Source organism: Dreissena polymorpha, chromosome 9 (genome assembly GCF_020536995.1).
Source record: "Dreissena polymorpha isolate Duluth1 chromosome 9, UMN_Dpol_1.0, whole genome shotgun sequence".
In the NCBI taxonomy this organism is placed as follows: domain Eukaryota; kingdom Metazoa; phylum Mollusca; class Bivalvia; order Myida; family Dreissenidae; genus Dreissena; species Dreissena polymorpha.
The window spans coordinates 50,225,616-50,248,754 of record NC_068363.1 but is presented as its reverse complement, the minus strand read 5'-3'; the positions used below and the strand labels follow the sequence as shown (position 1 = coordinate 50,248,754).

Here is a 23,139-nt window from a genome sequence, read left to right as displayed (position 1 = left end):
TTCTTCAAGCTAACTGCCTCCTCTTTTTAACTTAACATAAATGTTGACGTCAATGTGTCTGCCTAGCCTAGCAACCCAAGTTTCGATCCTGAGTGTGCAATCGTTCCTAAGATCTCCCAGAAGACATCAAGTACAGGTTCTGCCCAGGAAACAAACTCAGAAGACATCAAGTACAGGTTCTGCCCAGGAAACAAACTCACAAGACATCAAGTACAGGTTCTGCCCAGGAAGACATCATGTACAGGTTCTACCCAGGAAACAAACTCAAAGCATTTCAATAAGCCTTTGGCTTTTGATTCAATCAAGCTTAAATTAATAGGTTTAAACTAAGATTGCCTCTCCCCCACCTGTAGAGGTTGTCTCCACTTTCTCTCTAGTGAGGTCTGTAGGGCGTAACTCCCTCTCTTTGGTGAGGTCGGTGGGGCGTGACTCCCTCTGTGCCAGCCGCTCCCGTTCCCGCTGTTTCTCAGCCTCACGCTCGGCAGCGCGGTGCCGCTCTCGCTGGGCCGCCTCCTTCTCACGTTCTCTCTCACGCTCTAGCTCACGCTGCTTTTCTTCTTGCCTGTAAACCAGTATTTTTTTTAACATTATTGTATCTGTCTTGTTATTGATTTTTCTTTAATATGCTACCCGTAACTTATAAACTTTGGGTATGTTTTATTCCAATGGTGATGAACAAGATATAAAAGCATGTTACAGAACAAGAAATGTGTTTGTCAGAAACACTATGACCCCTTCTGGGCCGCTTTGATTTTTTTTTTACCTTCGACCTTGAAGGATGAACTTAACCTTGACCTTTCACCACTCAAAATGTGCAGCTCCATGAGATACACATGCATGCCAAATATGAAGTTGCTATCTTCAATATTGCAAAAGTTATGGCAAAATGTTAAAGTTTGGGCAAACAAACAGACCAACAAGACAGGGCAAAAACAATAAAAGTCATCAGCATATCTGCTATTATTCTTTACGCTCAGTTTGGAAACTGCGGCTGCTTTTTTTTCACTCAATTGGTTTAATAATAATTATATCAATCTTGTTAATGATTTGTCTGTTATGTGCTACCCATGACTTATACATTTTGAATATGTTTAAATAAAATGTGCATAATTTCAATCAATATAAAGTGATGCAAAAGAAATACATACTGAACTTCTGTATGACATTTGATTAACAATAAAGATACCTACTTTTCATCTAATTTTATCAGTTTATAACCTGGCTTATATGATATGATGTGTATCTTATATTTTATGGTATATAAGAATTTCTTTCAATTTTTTTTTAAGCAAATATCGACCTAATTAAGTATTTATGTTAAACAAGTGAGCAAACAACAAAAACCTTAATCGTTATTTTGATATATTCATGATATACAAGTTTTTGTTGCCCACTTAAGACTGACCTTTCAGCCATCATGCCAGGTGACCTGTGTTCGGGCAGCCTCATGGTCTGTGCAGAGAACGGGCTCGGGAAATGTGGCGGGAACATGTCGGCCGGGTATCGGGTTCCAGCAGCCAGAAGGGGGTGCAGGCTGGGGTGGGGCAGCATCCCCTGGTGGTAGGGCATATACGGACTCTGCATCATACGGTACCGCTCCATCAACAACGGATCATCAAACCTGATGAATGAATCCGACATGAAATAAGTTGGCATCATTCTGGAAAAAAGGGGCTTAATGCATGATTAGCCTGTGCAGTCCCCTTGTATGGAATGTTTTGTTGAAAGGAAGTCTCTTCTTGAAGAAAATCCAGTCTAAGGGGAAAGTGTCGGCCCTGATGAGCCTGCGCAGACTGCAGGCTAATCTGGGACGACATGCCCACATGCAATTAGCCCAGTTTTCCCACAACATAATAAAACATAGAAGGAATTTGTGTATTAATTTTATTTATCAATAGATTAACAATATAGATTAATCTGCCAAAATCGTTTGAATAATTCTGTTGTTTCAAGTAGAAAATTGAACTTCAACAGTCAACAAAATTAGATTGTTTTTTCTTTCTGTTTGACCATTAGATTGTTTTTTCTTTCTGTTTGACCAAGGGTTTGCAGTAAATTGATTGGATGATAGCAACCCATGTGATATTATTTAAACTGAAATCTCAACACCTGATTGGTCAACTCTGTCCTGTATTTATAACTTAAGTATCTGCTAGTCAACTAAAATAAGTGCAGATAAATCAACCTCTTTAACACCAATTAAGGTATACATTTATTGTGCAGTTAAATCAACCTCTTTGACACCAATTAAGGTATACATTTATTGTGCAGTTAAATCAACCTCTTTGACACCAATTAAGGTATACATTTATTGTGCAGTTAAATCAAACTCTTTGACACCAATTAGGGTATACATTTATTGGCTATCTATTGCAGTTAAATCAACCTCTTTGACACCAATTAAGGTATACATTTATTGGCTATCTATATAGTCTTTATAAGCCTATCGTTTTTTGTTAAGACAAAACCTCATACTCAGAACTAAAGACAAATATGAATGTCAAATATTTTAGATGGACAAAGGCTAATGAAGTGAAGTATTCAACAGTTTCCATTAATGACTTTTATGGTACAAACTAAGCCGTAACACCAATGATATTAATGAACACTGTACTGAGGCGTTTTACGCCAGTCTTGTTAAGATTTTCAGCTTAAATAGGCCTGCTTGTTACATGGGTTTCCAACAGATTACTAATACTGTGTCACAAATATCACTATTACACTGCTTTGTTAGCCATGTTCCAGATCAAATAACTCATGAGTGAAGCGATCACTTGATATAACATGTCTTCACTTTAATGTGATGACATAAATGAAGCTCAGATCTAATCACTTAACCCTTTACCACTTAGATACATATTTTGACGCATTTGTAGTCTCTTAGAAAGTTCAATTTAATCAAAAACCTTTCTTCTAGATTCATATTTTAAAGGCTTAATTTTCATCACTAAGATACAGATGAGGAACAAACAGCATAAAACCTGATCAGACTGAGAGTTACTCGCAGGCTGTTCTGTTTTTATGCTGTTTGAACAAAACCATTTTCACTTTGCTTTTGAGTGGGAAAGGGTTATGAAATATGAAATGGGCTCAGCAATATTGTATCATGTTATGCTGACTTATTCACCAACTGACTGACGGAGTGACTACAATATACCTCCTCTCACACTTTGGCATAGTTAAAATGACAAATCAGTTAGGTTTAGCCAAACTGATAATTGAATTGACTGTAACATATTACAATTTTTCAGAAACAATTTAACTGAATGTTCATAACTTACTAACTTTGGCAAAGTAACACTTATCCTTGCAACTATGCACTTTTAGGCATTTGTCCATTAGAAAATCAAATCAAATTTCATAACTTTCTAACTAGATTGCAGTTATAAAACCTTAATTTCCAACCCTTAGATACTAATGAGAAGCAAACAGCATAAAACTTCAACAGACTGCAAGTAATCCGCAGTCAGTCCTGGTTTTAAGCTGTTTGCTTCTGAGCGGGCAAGGATTTACTCAAGAGAGGACAGTACCCAGTACCTGAAGGCTGGGTGGGGAAAAGCGTGTGGTGGCAGGAAGGCGGGGTAGGAGTACGCTGCTGCGGCTGCAGCAGCAGCCTGGTCTAGTGCCAGCGAGGTCGAGAGGGGTGGCCGGAACTCATCACCGGGGCGGTATGGCTGGAACCCTCGCCCCATCAACTCCTCGCGTCCAGAAAGTGGAGAACCAGCTCCCGGGGTTGAGTGCGGCGTCATTCTGTATGAAAGAAATCTTGTCCTAGGAAAACTGGCTTGAATGCTTGTATGTTAAGTGTTGTCAATGATAAGCCTCTGCATACTGCATACTGCACAGGCTTATCAGGGACAACACTTTCTGCCTAGACTTCAATTTTGTTAAGAAACAAAAAATTACGTAAAAGCGGAAAGTGGCCACCCTGATAAGCCTCCATACTGCACATGCTAATCTGGGAAGTGGCCACCCTGATAAGCCTCCATACTGCACATGCTAATCTGGGAAGTGGCCACCCTGATAAGCCTCCATACTGCACATGCTAATCTGGGAAGTGGCCACCCTGATAAGCCTCCATACTGCACATGCTAATCTGGGAAGTGGCCACCCTGATAAGCCTCCATACTGCACATGCTAATCTGGGAAGTGGCCACCCTGATAAGCCTCCATACTGCACATGCTAATCTGGGAAGTGGCCACCCTGATAAGCCTCCATACTGCACATGCTAATCTGGGAAGTGGCCACCCTGATAAGCCTCCATACTGCACATGCTAATCTGGGAAGTGGCCACCCTGATAAGCCTCCATACTGCACATGCTAATCTGGGAAGTGGCCACCCTGATAAGCCTCCATACTGCACATGCTAATCTGGGAAGTGGCCACCCTGATAAGCCTCCATACTGCACATGCTAATCTGGGAAGTGGCCACCCTGATAAGCCTCCATACTGCACATGCTAATCTGGGAAGTGGCCACCCTGATAAGCCTCCATACTGCACATGCTAATCTGGAAAGTGGCCACCCTGATAAGCCTCCATACTGCACATGCTAATCTGGAAAGTGGCCACCCTGATAAGCCTCCATACTGCACATGCTAATCTGGGAAGTGGCCACCCTGATAAGCCTCCATACTGCACATGCTAATCTGGGAAGTGGCCACCCTGATAAGCCTCCATACTGCACATGCTAATCTGGGAAGTGGCCACCCTGATAAGCCTCCATACTGCACATGCTAATCTGGGAAGTGGCTACCCTGATAAGCCTCCATACTGCACATGCTAATCTGGGAAGTGGCCACCCTGATAAGCCTCCATACTGCACATGCTAATCTGGGAAGTGGCCACCCTGATAAGCCTCCATACTGCACATGCTAATCTGGGAAGTGGCCACCCTGATAAGCCTCCATACTGCACATGCTAATCTGGGAAGTGGCCACCCTGATAAGCCTCCATACTGCACATGCTAATCTGGGAAGACACTTAACACGCATGCATTAAGCCCTAAGAAGTCCTAAGTGCAATCATAGCTATGATCAGTCTTAAGATGACCAGGATCTGCGTGTGTCCCAGAAAAGTTTGGAAGAGAGATTTGGAGGATCTCTATCATGGAATACCCTTATTTAAGTGGATAATAACTTATGCATGGTCAAAATATATGAATGAAAAAACACAATTTAGCAGACTTATCTACCCATTGTTTTCTGGAGATTTAAACAAAACAAACAATTTACAACATAATGGTCTCAAATCCTAATGGTCTCAATCCAAATCAGTCTGAATGCCCTGTATGACTGTACCTGTTGCGGGCAGACTGAGAGTGGTTGTCTGAATGCCCTGTATGACTGTACCTGTTGCGGGCAGACTGAGAGTGGCTGTCTCCCCTCATGGACCGATCATCGTCCTTTGACGCAGACGATTGCTGCCGCTCATGTTTACCTCCCCCTGTCTCATAGTGGGACGAATTACTGTGGAGACGATCCATGGACTGAGTGGGAAAAATAAACATATCAGGGATCAATCTGTAGTGCATTTCAGAATTATCTTAACACCTTACAACTTAGATACATATTTTCACGCATTTGTGGTCCCCAAAAAATTCAATTTAATTAAAGACTTTTCTTATATGATTTTAATTGTAAAGATTTCTTTGCAACCCTTACATACTGATGAGCCGCAAACAGCATAAGTTACTCGCAGGCTGTTCTGGTTTTATGCCGTTTACACAAAGCAATTTTTGCTTTGCTTCTGAGTGAGAAAGGGTTAAGTAATATCTTCACTCATTAGATATGCATTTTCACCTATTTGTAGTCCCCAAGGAAATCAAATTCAATTAAAGACTTTGTATACTAGATTAAAGTTTCAAATGCTTCATTTCCAACCCTTAAATACTGATGAGCAACAACAGCATAAACCTAAACAGATTGCAAGTAACAAACAGGCTGGTCTGATTTTATGCTGTTTCCATATACCGTAGTTTACCATGTATAGCGCGCTCCCATTTATAATGTGCATGCCATTTTTTAAAGCCAAAATGGTGAGAAAAAAGAATTCAAGACCAAAAACCTGAAAATTGGGCAGAAAATGGCAACCATTCTTATATTGCGCAATTATTTAATCTGAGTTTTTCGGGCGCTTAAGTTTTAGTTTTAAAGTAGGGAGCGTTTATACGATCAGGAGCATGGGTTGCATAGCACTATATTTTGCGACAACTTTTAAGATTATTCTCTAGAGATTACCATATATGTCCTTATTGCCGCACACTGCGCGTGTTTTTTCAAGACCCCTGCGCATTAAATTCGAACAACTATTACCTATTCCGCACATTTGAACAGTGTAACATTTTCATTACCTGCCGCTCACAACATCATCTTCTGCAGACCCGCAACATTGCAATGTCCAATTTTACGCAAATCGTCCGTGGATCCCATTTTATTTTCATCGACTTAAATATTTCCCCATTAAGAGGCGCTCACCATTAAATCCAGTTTGACCCAGTATTTTGCGCCTTCACTGTGTCTAATTGATAAGTATTTATAGTGAGACAAACAATACACCTGAACACTCAATACCATACAGTTGTCGTTATCAGCGTAAAGCCATTAGAAAAATATCATGTGTTTGTCTCTATTGAAAGAAAATAAAACGAGTCTATATCTCTATTGTTGGTTTGTAACCTACATAGTATACTCGCACGGTAGCATATTAACACAGAGATCGGAAAATAATTGATAAATGTATTCGTCGTTTCAATGCTTAGGGCCGAGTAATTTCGGCAAAACACTTGCTCAATTAACCGTTAAACTCCACCTCCGTTGTCTTCAAAAGGTTCGAAGGCGGAGCTTTACACGTGCTATTATTTAATTGGAAAATTGCCATTGAGGAACAAACACACGATTGGTTCGGCATGTTGATGCTAGACAAAGGAAGCCAATTTGGTCTGCGAGAAACTTGTCGCTTTATTGCTTCAGACAGGAAGCGGCTTTCTTTTGATGGGGTCAAACTGTCAATTCACAAAGAGTGCAAATTTTCGGTAGACTAACTGACTCTTTGTTTACAATTCCAGTAAAATAACAACACTTGCCAGCGCCCTCACACTACTTTGGGGGAAGGGGTCCGCAGCCCTTAGGAGGGGGAATTTTCATGGAGTTTCCCTTTTTGGGGGATTTTTTTACTTACTCTCTCATTATTACCTTTCTACACGTTTGCACTATATTCATTGCATTTTTCATAATTTAGTATGTTTGCAAAGATTAAATTGAAATAGAATTGAGATATAATAATCATGAGACACATCGTTCTATTAAAAAAAAAAAATTTTTTTTTTTTTTTTTTAGGGTGAATTTTTCCCCCAAAAAGGGGGGGGGGGAAAAAATAGTATACTTTTCAGGTGGGGGACTGCCGCCGAATTTCGGCGGCAGATTTAATAGATTGAGGGCCCTGCTTGCTAACATTAAACTTTGGATTAAATGATCAAAATAAGGCTAATCTGAGACGGCACTTTATGCACATGCATTAAGCCCTGGATTCTCAGAATGCTGCTAAATATAATAACCGGTACATACTGGTCTGTTGTCACTGGCCAGCAGGCTGGTGTGAGACTGTGTGGGCGCTATGGTAACCACCGGGGGAGAGGTCAAGGTTGTCGATGTGTACATCAGGGGTGGGGGGCCACTCTTGGTACTAGCAACCCGGGGGCTTGAGGCGGTGGTGGTCTTTGGGCTGTCTTCTACAACAAACACCGTGTAAGGTATCAGGTTGTTTCTTTCTTGATATGGGGAAAGGTTTAGCCTGTCATTTTGTTGGGAAAGACTTTCTGTCAAAAACTGAGAATGGAATTATCTTCTTGAAATATGAGGATAATAGCATCATTTTAATAAATTATCATGCTGAAAAGGCATGTTAAAAGAGTCATGGAACACACACTGTTCAGTAGAATTTTGATGTAGAGATCTATTCTACCTGCTTGAGCAAAACAGAAAATGGAAATAGAAAGTGCCAACTAGCAAATGACCCTTTAAGTAAATGAGAGACCTAAGTTCTTCATTATGTCCTCTGTACTATAATTATTTAAGTCTTTCATAAATGTTTCATGCAAAGATTAGGTCAGAAATGTGGTCTTGAGAGTGTTCACAAATAAAAAGTCAGCTACAGAAAAGGCACAAGGCACGAGAGACTAAAAGTGGTAAACAAAAAAAAAAGTGCTGTGCTCTGTGAAAAAGGAGTTTAATGTTTAATACATGTGCGTAAACTGTCGTCCCAGGGATGACAATTTCCGCTTTTATGATATTTATCGCTTCAAGAAAGTCTCCTCTTAGCAAAAATCAAGTTAAGGTGGAAAGTGTCGTCCCAGTGCAACTGTGACGACACTTAACACACATGCATAAAGGCCTCCTTTTCACAGAGTGCGGCTCAAATGTGTCGTGTTCTGAGAAAACTGGGCTTAATTCATGTGGGTAAAGTGTCGTCCCAGATAAGCCTGTGCAGTCCGCACAGGCTAATCAGGGAAAACAATTTCTGCTTTAATGGTATTTTTCGTTTCAAGGAAGTCCCTCCATACCGAAAATCAAGTTTAGGCGGAAAGTGTCGTCCCTGATTGGCCTGTGCGGACTGCACAGGCTAATCTGGGACGACACTTTACGCACATGCATTATGACCAGCTTTCACAGAACAAGACACAAATGTATGAAAGGCAAAGGGCTTACCGGGCGGATCTTTCGCCTGATTGGCCAACTTCCTGAGAGCAGCTGCAAAACTTGACTGTGACCTGGACATGTTCAGGGCAGCGTTACTGCCCACGGAGCTCACGCCATTGGACGGTGAGGTCACATGGTGCAGAGGTGACACAGTGGCCGTGTTGCGTGCGCCCTTCGATCCGGGAGAGTTCATCAGGTTGAGAGGCGGAGCCTTAGAACCCAATCCACCTGGAACAGAAAATGAATTGCTCCGATTACGGGTGTGAAAATTAATGCTTTTCACTGATGCATGATGGTTCTTTAATACTAGCAATTTAATTTATAAATGTTGCATTTTCTCCTGTTTACAACAGCCAATGCAATTTTAATAACTGATGAGTATAGACGAATATAGTTTGTTTAATTATGGGACCAATGCTTATTTTAGCTTATGTTAAGAATTTTTTTGAATCTCAAGATAATAAATGATTGTTGACATTCAGTTTCAAAACAAATATTATGTTTTATTGTTGAATCTCACTACGCTTGAGATAATTTTCAAAACAAGAAATGTGTTTGTCAGAAACACTATATCCCCTTCTGCGCCGCTTTGATTTAGTTTTTTTGACCTTTGACCTTGAAGGATGACCTTGACCTTTTACCACTCAAAATGTGCAGCTTCATGAGATACACATGCATGCCAAATATGAAGTTGCTATCTTCAATACAGCAAGTTATTGCAAAATGTTAAAGTTGGCACAAACCAACAGACAGACCAACAGACAGGGCAAAAACAATATGTCCCCCACTATAGTGGTGGGGGACATAAAAAGTTACATTCAACTCTGATGTATACATGATAAATCCCTCTCAACCAAAACATTGACTTCTTGTCATTATTCTTGTCATTATCAGTATAGAAGTCATTGGCTTATGCATACTATTCCATTACATTGCAACATGTACTGGTCAGTCTAAGCCCTAACAAGAAATATCTTTAAAAAAGATATACGGCGTAAATAGTTTAATGAATGAGATCAAGGATAGCGAATGTCTTTTTCTGTGCAGTTCTTAGCTGCATCACACGCAGTACGGGATGTTACGGGGAGTTTTCGCGGCTAATTTTACATTATAACATATTGCTGGTCATAAACAATTAGATACAAAACAGAAAACCAAAAGAAGAATGGAAGTGAAATTTAAACATATGAGTCAACCGGCCACACGAGAACAAACCTGTTTTAGTGGTCTGTCGGGCATTGCTATTTGATTCGATTATTAACAGTATCGAGAATCATCGTGCTCATGCTTAAAGTGATATTATGGGCATTTTGCACTGTTGAATTGAGCTGAAAAGAATTAACAGGTCAAAATAGTTAGTTAAAATGTGGTTACTGATCAATTATCTGCAACTCACCTTGCTACCAGTTGTTTATAAAAATATATTTTATATTCGATATTCTTACGTGACCCACACAGTCCTGTAAGCCGAAATGATCCGTAAAACAATATTGTGTCTTTGTGTCGTATGAACAAATCTGCACTAAAACTAAATTTAGGTTCAACTCGTAAACGCATGATCAGTTGTCAAACGAAAGTATGGTTAATATTCAAATGCATTATTTTTCTCTTTCTGGTATATTGTTTTAGTATGTTGATGCTGCATTAATTACTATAAGTGTATATGAAGTAGAAACATAAAAAATAATCAACGGTTGCGATAGACACCTATAAACTGTTACATGCTCATAATATCACTTTAGTACATTAGGCAATATGGTGGAATAATTATTGTTAAATTTATTAAAAATAATATTTATCATTGTATTGTTGAAAACACATTAAGAATCTATTATTGACATACCATAATTATATTGCTGAATATCTTCTTTTAACATATTTCTGGTCTAAAGAAAATTCCAGGTAACCTAGTTCACGGATAGCGTCTTTATTATATAACGATTATTTTACTGACCGCGAACTCCGGTGATGACCTGTATATAAACTCTGAATGTCCGCGACTTGACCCGAAACCTCGCGGGTTGAAATGCAATTCTTTAAAGTGAGGCCTCGCTTCCACTGCTCTTTATACTTTTACATGTTAACATGTTGACAGGAATATGGAAGTAAGTACTAAATATGAGAACATAGCCTTTTAAGTATAAACGCTTTTGCGCTGGTAATACTCTGAAAATAAAAGGTGTACGCACAAACTGTATTGATGTCGAGAATTGAGTGTAAAACTGTTCTATCTATTAAGCCTTTTCATTAGAGATAAAATTGTTTCATACAGTAAAACAGTGGTACAAAGACGCGGATATGTTTCCAATGTTCTGGTGGTATACTCAAATCAGCCAATGGAATAAATGAAGTGTATTCATTCGTACCTAGCCGCGGGAAATTTTATTTGAATTTTATTGGACACTTACAAAGGTCAAGTCAGGGTGAAAAGCTGGCTTATGCAGCTTACGCCGAAAAAATATTTGATGATTTTGCACTTAACTATGGAGTTCACTTAGTTCCATATTAGTGGCATTTTTTCATTTAATGCCTAATGCTTGTCATTTCTGCAGACTAAACTCCATTAATGTCATAACAACAAGGCCATATCACCAGGCAATTACCAAACCTACTTAAATGTATTGCTGTTTCTAATGGCATCAAGCAGTCTCTCTGTAATGCAGTCTCTCTGTAATGCAGCTATTTGCTATATCGAGAAATGCTAACTTCAGGATGAATATCTGTGCCAGAAGGATTTTATTGTCAAGTCAGAATCTATCAACCAATAATGATAAAATAAGGCTATTTTTTATATGTAACAGTGCTCCAGCTAGGATTTGAAAAGGGCAGGGGGGGCTTTTTTTATCAAAAGGGCACTTTCGAAACGCAGTATTTTGTCAAAAGGGCACTTTCGAGAGCGCGGGCGTTTCTGGAATGCTTCCTGTTGCATGTTAATTTATGTTTTATTAATAATTTTTAAAACATATTATTCCCATAATACGTTATTATTAAACAATTCAAATATTATGTCTACAATGAGGAAAAAATTAATTACAATGTAATTAGAGATTTATTAATTATCATAATAATATTTTTTTTTTTTTTAAGGGCAGGGAGGCCATTGGAAGGGCAGGGCGGAGCTTCGGGAAGGCAGGGCAGAGCTTCGGGAGGGCAGGGCCGGGCGGCCTTTAATTTAAGCCTAGCTGGAGAACTTTGTAAGAATCATTTCTGTGGGTGTTTTCTTCAGAAAATAAAAAAGATTTTCTCTACTGTTCACTCTAACTACCTTACCTTTACCAAAAGCAATATATTTTTATCCCCACGTTTTTCGGAGAAAAAGTGGGGATATTGTATTGATGTGCGTCTGTCCGTCCGTCTGTCCGTCCTGGCCACCTGCTCCTCCTACACTATTAGCACTAGAACCTTGAAACTTACATACATGGTAGCTATGAGCATATGTGCGACGGTGACAGTGACAGAATTTTGATCTGACCCCTGGGTCAAAAGTTATGGGGGTTGTGGCGGGGCCGGGTCAGAGATTTTCACTCATTTTTTAATGTTATTTTACATTAACTTCTTCATTTCTGCACCGATTTACTTCAAATTAATACTGAGCCTCTCTTATGACACTAAGGTCAATCTCAACTATGCATGGCCCCATTACCAACCCTAGGGCACCCCGCCCACATAGGCCACGCCCACCCAAAATTGCCTTTTACTATAATTTCTTCATTTCTACACCGATTCACTTCAAATTGCTACTGAACCTCTCTAATGACAATACGGTCAATCTCAGCTATGCATGGCCCCATTACCAACCCTGGGGCGCCCCGCCCACATAGACCACGCCCACCCAAAAGTGCCTTTTACTATAATTTCTTTATTTTTACACCGATTCACTTCAAATTGATACTGAACCTCTCTTATGACAATACAGTTAATCTCAACTATGCATGGCCCCATTACCAACCCTGGGGCGCCCCGCCCACATAGGCCACGCCCACCCAAAATTGCCTTTAACTATAATCTTAATTTCTACACCGATTCACTTCAAATTGATACTGAACCTCTTTTATGACAATACCGTCAATCTCAACTATGCATGGCGCCATTACCAACCCTGGGGCGCCCCGCCCACATAGGCCACGCCCACCCAAAATTGCCTTTTACTATTATTTCTTCATTTCTACACCGATTTACTTCAAACTGATACTGAACATCTCTTATGACAATACAGTCAATCTCAACTATGTAAGGCCCCTTTACCAACCCTGGGGCACCCCGCCCATAATAGGCCACACCCACCCGAAATTGTCTTTTACTATAATTTCTTCATTTCTACACCGATTCACTTCTAATTGATACTGAACTTCTCTTATGACAATACGGTCAATCTCAACTATGTATGGCCCCATTACCAACCCTTGGGCGCCCCCCCCCCCCCCCATAATAGGCCACACCCACATAGGCCACGCCGACCCAAAATTGCCTTTAACTATAATTTCTTCATTTCTACACCGATTTACTTCAAATTGATACTGAACCTCTCTTATGACAATACAGTTAATCTCATCTATGCATGGCCCCATTACCAACCCTGGGGGGCCCCGCCCACATAGGCCACGCCCACCCAAAATTGCCTTTTACTATTACAGTCCAACCTGTCAATAAAGACCACTCAAGGGATTTGGTCGTTGTGGTCTTTGTTCACAGTTGGTCTTTATTCGCAGGGTCGATCGAAACTTTGCAAAATATGCTAGTAGTTTTTTAACAGGTACCTTATCTATGTATGGGCTCTATTGATTAAATGTTTGAATACTTATGCATGTATAATGAAATAAAAGATTTAAAACACAGTTTTGTTTTACATTTGTATATTTATTACATGTTGTATTTTTATTCCCTTATGTTTGTATTATTTATTTAATTTATCATATACTGTATAAATAACTATTGACATACATGCATACGTACATGTACATGTAATTCTACAAAGAACAAAGTACAAAATACACATTACATAGCAAACATTTTTACATGAAATACATGAATCACTACTACAAAATAAGTTTACGTTCTCCTCGAATTCGTCCATAATCTCATGTTTTCGCTTTAAAATGCTCTGAATTTGAGTTTTTCCTACACCAAGATCACTAGCCACTCGTCTACAACTGGGCCCTTTACCTAACAAACTAATGACCTTAACGCGTTCTTTCGACGTCAAGAACTTACGCTTGGAAGCCATGATGGTTAACTTAAACGGACAATTTACTTTTCTATAATCTATGAACGTCTTATTACGGAGAAATTTAAGAAGAGAATGACTATCAAAATGTTTGTCTTTAATAGGCATCGTAAATGATATGAAACCGTTAATTTTCTTGAGGAGTTTATGAAAGCTCCAAATTTGTCTTTGATATTTTTGGCAATTAGTACATTAATCGCGAGGCAAATTTTTACACTTTTGACAAACTGTCAAATGCATAAAAGAAGCAGGCGACTACCAATTAGCAATGCATGTTAAATAAACAAACAACTGCTATCAAGTGCAATAAACTGTCACTTGCCAATATCTCCATAGCGACCGACGAGTCCAATGGTAAGATGTGTATCACATGACTAAGCAGCGTACTGGCGGCCATTTTGTTTTTTAAAAGTTGCGAAATCTTTGATTTTTATGATTGAAGTGGTCGTTGTAAGCTATCAATATGAAGATTTGGGAATGTAAAAGGGTGGTCGTTGGTCTTTGTTCACAGGTGGGCTTTATTCGCAGGTTCAATATATAGTGAAATCGTTCGGGAGGAAATCGGTGTGGTCGTTATTGACTGTTGGTCGCTATTAACAGGCGGTCGCTCGGGCAGGTTAAACTGTATATCTTCATTTCTACACCGATTCACTTCAAATTCATACTGAACCTCTTTTATGACAATACAGTCAATCTTAACTATGCATGGCGCCATTACCAACACTGGGGCGCCCCGCCCACATAGGCCACGCCCACCCAAAATTGCCTTTTACTATAATTTCTTCATTTCTACACCGATTTACTTCAAATTGATACTGAACATCTCTTATGACAATAAGGTCAATCTCAACTATGTATGGCCCCTTTACCAACCCTGGGGCGCCCCACCCATAATAGGCCACACCCACCCAAAATTGTCTTTTACTATAATTTCTTCATTTCTACACCGATTCACTTCTAATTGATACTGAACTTCTCTTATGACAATACCGTCAATCTCAACTATGCATGGACCCATTACCAACCATGGGGCGCCCCTGGGTCAAACATGTGGCGTGGGGATACGCGTCAGCCTCTGCCGCGCCATTTCTAGTTTCCCATAATCTTTTAATTATTTTCCCAATACTCATAATGTTGCTTATAGATCATACAGTAGTGTAGTATAAATGACTAAATAATTCAATGTAAAACAAAAAGGCAATGAAATGTAACAGTCATATTTTCAAATATTCATGAGTTTGCTAATGACGGCTCAACATCAAAGGGTCAAAAAACATAAAATTACATTGTAGCAGAATAACTGGCACTGACTAAACATTAATTCCTTTGCCAGTTCCAATTTGTTTACTACAACAAAAGACGGAAAAGGCCATTCATAACACACATATACGCATATGGAAATATCAATTACAAAATTCTATCTCTTTGATTCTCTATTAATTCCCCCTTTTCAAAGATATTTTTCTCCATTACAAAGAAATAATATGCAACACAAAGATTTTCTAATCATGACACAGAGAAGTTCAGCATCCATAAAAAATACTAGAGAGACTTATTTGATGTAAAGCATTGAAAGAAAACTTAAAGCCCGTCGAGTTGATGTTGGTATATTTTCCCATTTTTGTTATTTATCGCAAAAAAGTGATTAAGAGTCAAAATGTGATGGTATTTATGTCAGATGTGAAAAAAAATTGGTCAAAATCAGTCAAGAAATGCCCAAACTCAGTACAAAGATAGGGCTTTTCAATTTCTGTCCATGGACAGAAATGATCTTAATTTAAACACCCGCGCTCAAATGTAAAACCACATGACCATTGCATTATTGTTTACAACGCCATTTGCATGAATGATGAATAATACTATCATTAACAGTTTTAATATATGCTGTCTTACACAAGCAAATTTCGTTTAAATCATGTTCACAATATGTTGTTTTATAGTGCCGATTTAATTCCTAAATACACTCCGTCTGCTTTATTACTACATTTTCAATACTCGTATAACCCGCCCCATGTTAACTTACTATCGACCACGTGTTTTCACGTAGTTTCAATTTCAGCTTTAAATCTCTACCGATAAACTTTTTATCGTCTGCTATGATTTATTTTTACCTTGTCAATATAAAATGCCAGATACAATTAATTAATGGGTGCAGCCATCTTTATTTGTACATGCCTGGTTGACTTGATTATTATAACCTCGTGTATAGTGTGTCGTGTATGTCCAGTTGTAATGAATGTTCTACACACGCAGCCATGTCTGTTTCGTATTGATATTGTATATGCTATAAAGGTAGATAACTTGCTAGTGTACAGGAAAAAAGTTAAATATGTCTTTAAACATACAAAGTATTAACATTAATGGATTTAGATCCAAACACAAACAAACCGATTGTGTTATTTAGTAGTTCTTTTTTGTTTTGAAATGCGCGGAAGTGGACATCACGTGGAATTGGCGCTCACGTGACCCAATGCGTGCATACGTCACAGGTTAATAATAGTCTTGAGGATTCCTTTATGCACATGATTAGGTTTCATATTTTTTATGCTTTGGGCAGTTTTTGGTACAATTTTTGTAAAAAATCAGTATGGAAGAGTTAAGCTTTAGAATGTATCTGACGAATACTGATCAATTCTGGTCAGTTGAGATAACTGTATTGTTGTGAGAAATATCGACTCGAGCGGCTTTAATCAGTAGGCTGAACTGCAACTATTATAACTAGAGCCTTGTCACAGACGTGACGTATACCCCCACATGCCGCATTGACACAGACTATTTTTCATGCTGTCTTCACAAAACAAGAGAATCTAATTTATGGCGATTTTTAAGAATTATTATGCATTTATCATTTATAGCCATTTTGACCTTTGAACTCTTGAATTCTTTCACATGACACGCCGTCCAATGACTGTGAACAAAATTAATGTACAGAATCATTTTTAAATCTCACAATTAATGACATAGTTATGGCCCAGACAAGATCATTTATTGCCATTTTTGACCTTTGAACTAAGTGTGACCTTGACCTTGGAGATATCGACGTAATTCTTTTGCGCGTCACACAGTCCAATGATGGTCAACAAAAGAGCCAAATGATTTTAAAATCTCACAGTAAACTACATAGTTATGGCCCGGACAAGCTCATTTATGGCCATTTTTTACCTTTGAACTCAAAGTGTGACCTTGACCTTGGAGATATCAACGTAATTCTTTCCCTCGACACACCGTCCAATGATGGTGAACAAATGTGCCGAATTATTTTAAAATCTCACAATGAACAACATAGTTATGGCCCGGACAAGCTCATTAATGGCCATTTTTGACCTTTGAACTCAAAGTGTGACCTTGACCTTGGAGATATAGACGTAATCCTTTCGCGCAACACACCGTCCAATGATGGTGAACAAATGTGACAAATGATTTTTAAATCTCACAATGAACAACATAGTTATGGCCTGGACAAGGTCATTTATGGCCATTTTTGACCTTTGAACTCAAAGTGTGACCTTGACTTTGGAGATATTGACGTGATTCTTTCGCGCAACACACTGTCCAATGATGGTGAACAAATGTGCCAAATGATTTTAAATTCTCACCATGAACGACAGTTATGGCCCGGACAAGGTCATTTATGGCCATTTTTTACCTTTGAACTTTAAGTGTGACCTTGACCTTGGAGATATCGACGTAATTCTTTCGCGCAACACACCGTCCAATGATGGTGAACAAATCTGCCAAATGATTTTAAAATCTTACAATGAATGACATAGTTATGGTCCAGACAAGCTCATTTATGATTGTTGAACTCAAAGTGTGACCTTGACCTTGGAGATATCGACGTAATTCTTTTGCGCAACACACCGTCCAATGATGGTGAACAAATTTGCCAAATGATTTTAAAATCTTACAATGAATGACATAGTTATGGTCCAGACAAGCTCATTTATGATTGTTGAACTCAAAGTGTGACCTTGACCTTGGAGATATCGACGTAATTCTTTTGCGCAACACACCGTCCAATGATGGTGAACAAATTTTCCAAATGATTTTAAAATCTCTCAATAAATGACAAAGTTATGGCCTGGACAAGCACTTGACCTTTGAACTCCAAGTGTGACCTTGACCTTTGAGATATCAACGTACTTTTTCCACACGACACACCGTCCCATGATGGTGAACAAAAGTGACCCTGTGACCTAGTTTTTGACCTGGCATGACCCATATTCAAACTTGACCTAGAAATCATCTAGATACAACTTCTGACCAAGTTTGGTGAAGATCAGATGAAATTTCGGGACAGACACACAGACCGACAGACAGACCGACCGACCGACAAAGTGACTCCTATATAGGCCCCATTACCAATGGTAATGGGGGTATAATAACATGCTGAACTGTTACTTATAGTCAAATGATCCACAATTGCAAATAGAAACTTTCACTACATTATTATTTACATAGTCATTTATGCCTTTTTGCTCTCAATTTTTGGTACGAGTCCATAACCACCAAAAACAAATAAAACATTTAACAGTTATTTTACTGAAAACCTTAAATGAATTCATGCGATTTTTTGTTTGCATCCTAAAAGTTTTGTATTGTTAATCAAATACATTTCTGACAATAAATTTCAAACTATTATTGTTCAGAAGATATTTTAGCTGGTCTTGCTTATTTTCTATTGGAAACCTGCTTCACTCTATTGCATGTACTGAAATAACATCATATACTAATAATCTTGACTAAAAACATGTTGTTTGTGTTAAAGTGCACATACGTAATTACATCTCCTCAAGAATAGCAAATCCTATCTTGAGATTAGTTAGCATCAAACTGCAAGTAAATTGTCTTCGCTCATCAGCAAAACAATCCACAAATGCAAAAGGAGTTGCGCAAAACAAAATGTGTTGACCCTCGCTGACATGACATTGTTTTTACTACATAAAAATAAGATTTTCCAACAGGCAAATGGCAAGAATAATAAAAATATTCCCTAAAGGCAAGTATTGGCACATAACATATTCAGTTATTACCACAAATATGACTATTAGAATAGTAGTCGGAATCAGACCTTGCCAAACGCATAGACAGTTTCTGGGCATTACAGTGTCAATGTAATTACTGTGGAAATCTACATCACCCTACAGTGTTCTCTAAGGACCATTATTCCTGAGAAACATCAAGCAAGTTCATTTTTATTTCCAGTAAAAACACAGGCCCTGAATTGCCTGGTATCTAGCCAGGCTGGACTCTCAAAATCAATAATGATGTTCTTAAGCAGAAATGAAATATCTATGATTCAACTATAAAGTTTAACAGATTACCTTTGGCTATAAATGATCAATAATTTATTATTCAGCATTATTTATTGGTCCCTTAGAAATGATTTAGAGTTCTGATACATACTTTAAACTAGACAATACTAAGTTTAATGGTAATATGCCTTCATCAGAACAGCAGAGTTAACTGATCAATCACAAACATCCATAAATTGAATCAAACATGATTTGATTAATTAGAGCAGCTTAGTAAAATATAGTTAGTAGTTTAAATTGCACAAATATTAAAGCCCCACTCAGGTTAAACTGTACTTAAATTAATGCATGTGCTTATAAAGTAAGGTCCTAGATTAGCATGTGAAGGTTGCTATGGCTAATTTTGGACAACACTATTTGCCTTGAACAGATTTTCATTTATTAAAAGTTCCTTTAAAAGACAAATTCAATAAATGTGGAAAGTGTCATCCCAGTTTTAAGCCCTATTGACTTAATATGCTAATCTATGACAATACTTTACATACATGCAGTAAGCCCAATTTTCCCACTGGATTGCTAAAATATTTGTGCAATTAAAATGACTGACTATAATTTACTAAGCTGCTATGAGGTTCCAAATAGAGACCTTCTGGTGGATTGTTTTATTTACCAGTATTTTTACCATGCTAAATCATGTTCTTTGTCTTTATGCAGACTAGGGAGTATCATATAAGAACATCATTTACCACAAGGGTGGTAACTGCTTAAAATTTCTATATCACATACAGCAGTTTTACATTAAACACTGGAAGCAAGAAGGTGCTTTCATCAACATTTGTTTAAACGTTGATGATTGCTGTGACATTTATTCTTCCAACATACTTAACTATGTGAGCAAACAAAACTTCTTTTTCTATTTCATTTTTGTATAAATAAAACAAAGGAATCCCCTTAATTCCATCATATAACCTCAATAATAGATTTCCTCCACTCACTAATTTCAATTTATTTGCTGTCAAAACGAGATTTGTTAATTTGTTTCCCATTTCAAGAATCAATACCGCTGAAATAAATCATGTGCTGTGTGACAGGCACTGTCAGGGAGTTCCCACTAAACCTCCATTAGATCTTGTCTTGCAGACTGCTTCATTGTGCCAAGAGCCTAAGTGTCAATTAGGGTCATCACATTGAGGTTGGTGTGTCATCCAGCCATACATTTCAGCCAAAATTGGTGCAAGGAAAAAAGAAAAAAAGCATTGACTTGACAACGTTGCTGAAATTGGTTGTACAAAAAACAATAGAAGCAACATAATTACTGCCTAAAATGAGATCAATAGCATAACAACAGCAACACTAGTAAATTCACACTTTACCTCTTAATTAATTAAATTAAAGACCTTTCATACTAAATTCAAGTTTTAAAGGCTTCATTTTCAACCTGTAGATACTGATGAGCAGCAAACAGCATACAAACTGAACGGACTGCGAGTTACTCACAGGCTGTTCTGGTTTTATTCTGTTTGCACATAGCCATTTTCACTTTGTTTCTGAGCAGGAAAGGATAAATGCAAAGAAAAAAGAGAGGCAGCCATCACACCACTGTCTAATTGGTGCAGGAAAAAAAGAGATGTCACAGGACAACATGCTCCACTAATACCTGCTTTGAAAGTGTAATGTATATTTTCGGTCAGTCAACTGATATCATGAATGCGAAGAATTATTTGATGACAAATATCTGTGAAAAATACTTAGTAAATGATCAGCAAAATTAACCCTTCCCCCCATAAGAAGAAAAGTGAAAATGGCTTTTGCAACCAGGATAAAACCAGAACAGCCTGAGAGTATAAACTCGCAGTCTGTTCAGGCTTTATGCTGTTTGCTGCTAATGGTAACAAGGGTTGGAAATGAAGCCTTTAAAACTTGAATTTAGTAAGCAAGGTATTTAATTAAATGCAACTTTCTCAAAGACTACAATGTGTCAAAATATGCATCTAAGTGGTAAAGGGTTTCACTTAAATCAAGCTTAGAGAAAGTAACGTGTTTGAGGCACGAGCACAGTCATATTTGTTATTGTTATGTACTTAACATTTGGATGCATGCAAACCTAATCATGAGATTCATCTGGCATACAAACCTGAACTAAATTCAATAAGAACAATAACTGGAAAAACTGATACCCAAACTGATATTTCACTTTTATGATATTAAGGGTGATGATGATATTTTGATAATTCAAAACTGTGCAGTGAAATCAATTATTGCTACAGTAATTGACCAAACTACAATACTGAACATAATAAGTCAACCAGTGTTTTCACATACATATAAATGACTGCAGCATGCAAATGGCTGCACATGCATGTACCCAGCTCCCCAATTATTTCACAGCTGATGAAGAAAGCATGTCTGCTACCACAAGAAATGATCCTTTATTAGCCATCAATTAACATTACTTGACAGGTAGGCATAGAAGCAAGGCAACTGTGGAACTTCACAAAGTACATGTGAGGCAGTATGTAAGAAACAAGAAGCATTCTGTATAAATCACCAAACAACATCAGGAATAAAGCCATAAATCTTAAATCTCTAAAATTTAACAAATTTGCAGGAACTGTGTACGTAAATGTTCATGGAATGAGAAAAAACTTCAAAAAACAGTCAACAAACTAAAAGATTCAATGGAAGCATACCTAGATCTTGCAAAAAAAAATGTTGCTTATAACTTATTCATGCACATATCACAAAGATGTGTACCAAACATAAGAATTAGCGCTTGTCTTCCAGAAAATTATGGTGTTTTCCTTGCATACAAGTGGCACATGCCAAACATCTTTCTGCCATTCAGCAGCTCCACAAACAATAAAGATCAACAGTGTTCACAAGCACCCATCAACAATTAGGTGGCTTTAGTCCAAGATAATTATCACTTTCTTATTGTTCCTAATGACTGAGCCATCACTGCTAGTAATCACTTAACAGGTACACCCAATACATCTGGGGTACAACCTCTCTTTGATGCCAACAGTTCTGTCAGAAGGGAAAGTCAAAAAGTCTTTTCATCAGGATCACAAGGTTTTATTTTTTGTACTTAGCTGCCCCACATGTAAAATTCTATGAAGTGATGACAATAATGTTCTCATTCAATTTTTTGTCAATTTGCAGCATATCATATGAGCCATGCTCTGTGAAAATGGGGTTTAATGCATGAGCGTAAAGTGCCGTCCCATAATGAGGGACAACCCTTACCGCTTTTATGTATTTTTTGTTTAAAGGAATTTTCTTCTTAGCAAAAATCCACTTAAGGAGGAAAGTGTCATCCCTGATTAGCCTGTGCTAAGTGCAAGGTCGAATCTGGAACAGACTATGCACGTGCATTACACCCCATTTTCCCAAACATAAGAAGCTTTTTTGCACAATTCCAACGAAGCAGGAAGATGTACCCGTACATGGCAACACAGAAGAGTGTTTGCCTATGAACCAGGAGTCCAGAGTTTGATCCTTATTTAGATTTTTTTATCTATATTACAATAGCACATCCATTAGAAATAGGAAGACATACCGCTATGAATCATAAAAACATCCTTAACATGCAGAATTTACATGCAGTATATAGCAAAACATTATTTGGCAAAGTGAAAATTCCAGGCACATGGAAAAGGTTTTTTATTAAATTGTTTGGAGGAAATAATTTTGTTTCATTGACATGAGATACTTAAGTGCACTAATTAGTAAGTAGTAAATATCAACTATATGACAAATAACAGAGCACTGGTCAATGACCCTATGTTTTCTCAATTATATTAATCCAATTAATGTTAATTGAATCTTTTGCTAACTTGATAACCAGTCGGAGATCATGAAAATACTGACTTTAAACATGCACTATCAAGTTAACACACGGTTATCACCAACCATAAAGTCATTCAAATTAACACCTACCACATAATTTAATACTTATACACACA

General features: G+C 37.9%; 2 protein-coding genes across 7 annotated transcripts in view; one reads left to right on the top strand and one right to left on the bottom strand.

Moving 5' to 3' along the window:
* The window catches only part of LOC127846488 (uncharacterized), a 496,240-nt gene that overhangs the window by 55,789 nt on the left and 417,312 nt on the right, over nt 1-23,139 (top strand). The gene's annotated exons all lie outside the window — the stretch shown is intronic.
* LOC127846485 (genetic suppressor element 1-like) overlaps nt 1-23,139 on the bottom strand; it is a 125,802-nt gene that overhangs the window by 33,527 nt on the left and 69,136 nt on the right. The window contains exons 3-8 of one of the 2 annotated variants that reach the window (XM_052377754.1): nt 8,705-8,923; nt 7,565-7,728; nt 5,300-5,487; nt 3,538-3,750; nt 1,406-1,621; nt 348-562 (exon numbers count right to left, since the gene is read on the bottom strand). In XM_052377754.1, coding sequence (XP_052233714.1) covers nt 348-562; nt 1,406-1,621; nt 3,538-3,750; nt 5,300-5,487; nt 7,565-7,728; nt 8,705-8,923 — 1,215 coding nt within the window. The remainder of the gene's footprint in view (nt 1-347; nt 563-1,405; nt 1,622-3,537; nt 3,751-5,299; nt 5,488-7,564; nt 7,729-8,704; nt 8,924-23,139) is intronic. The other variant, XM_052377755.1, reaches the window with a different exon arrangement.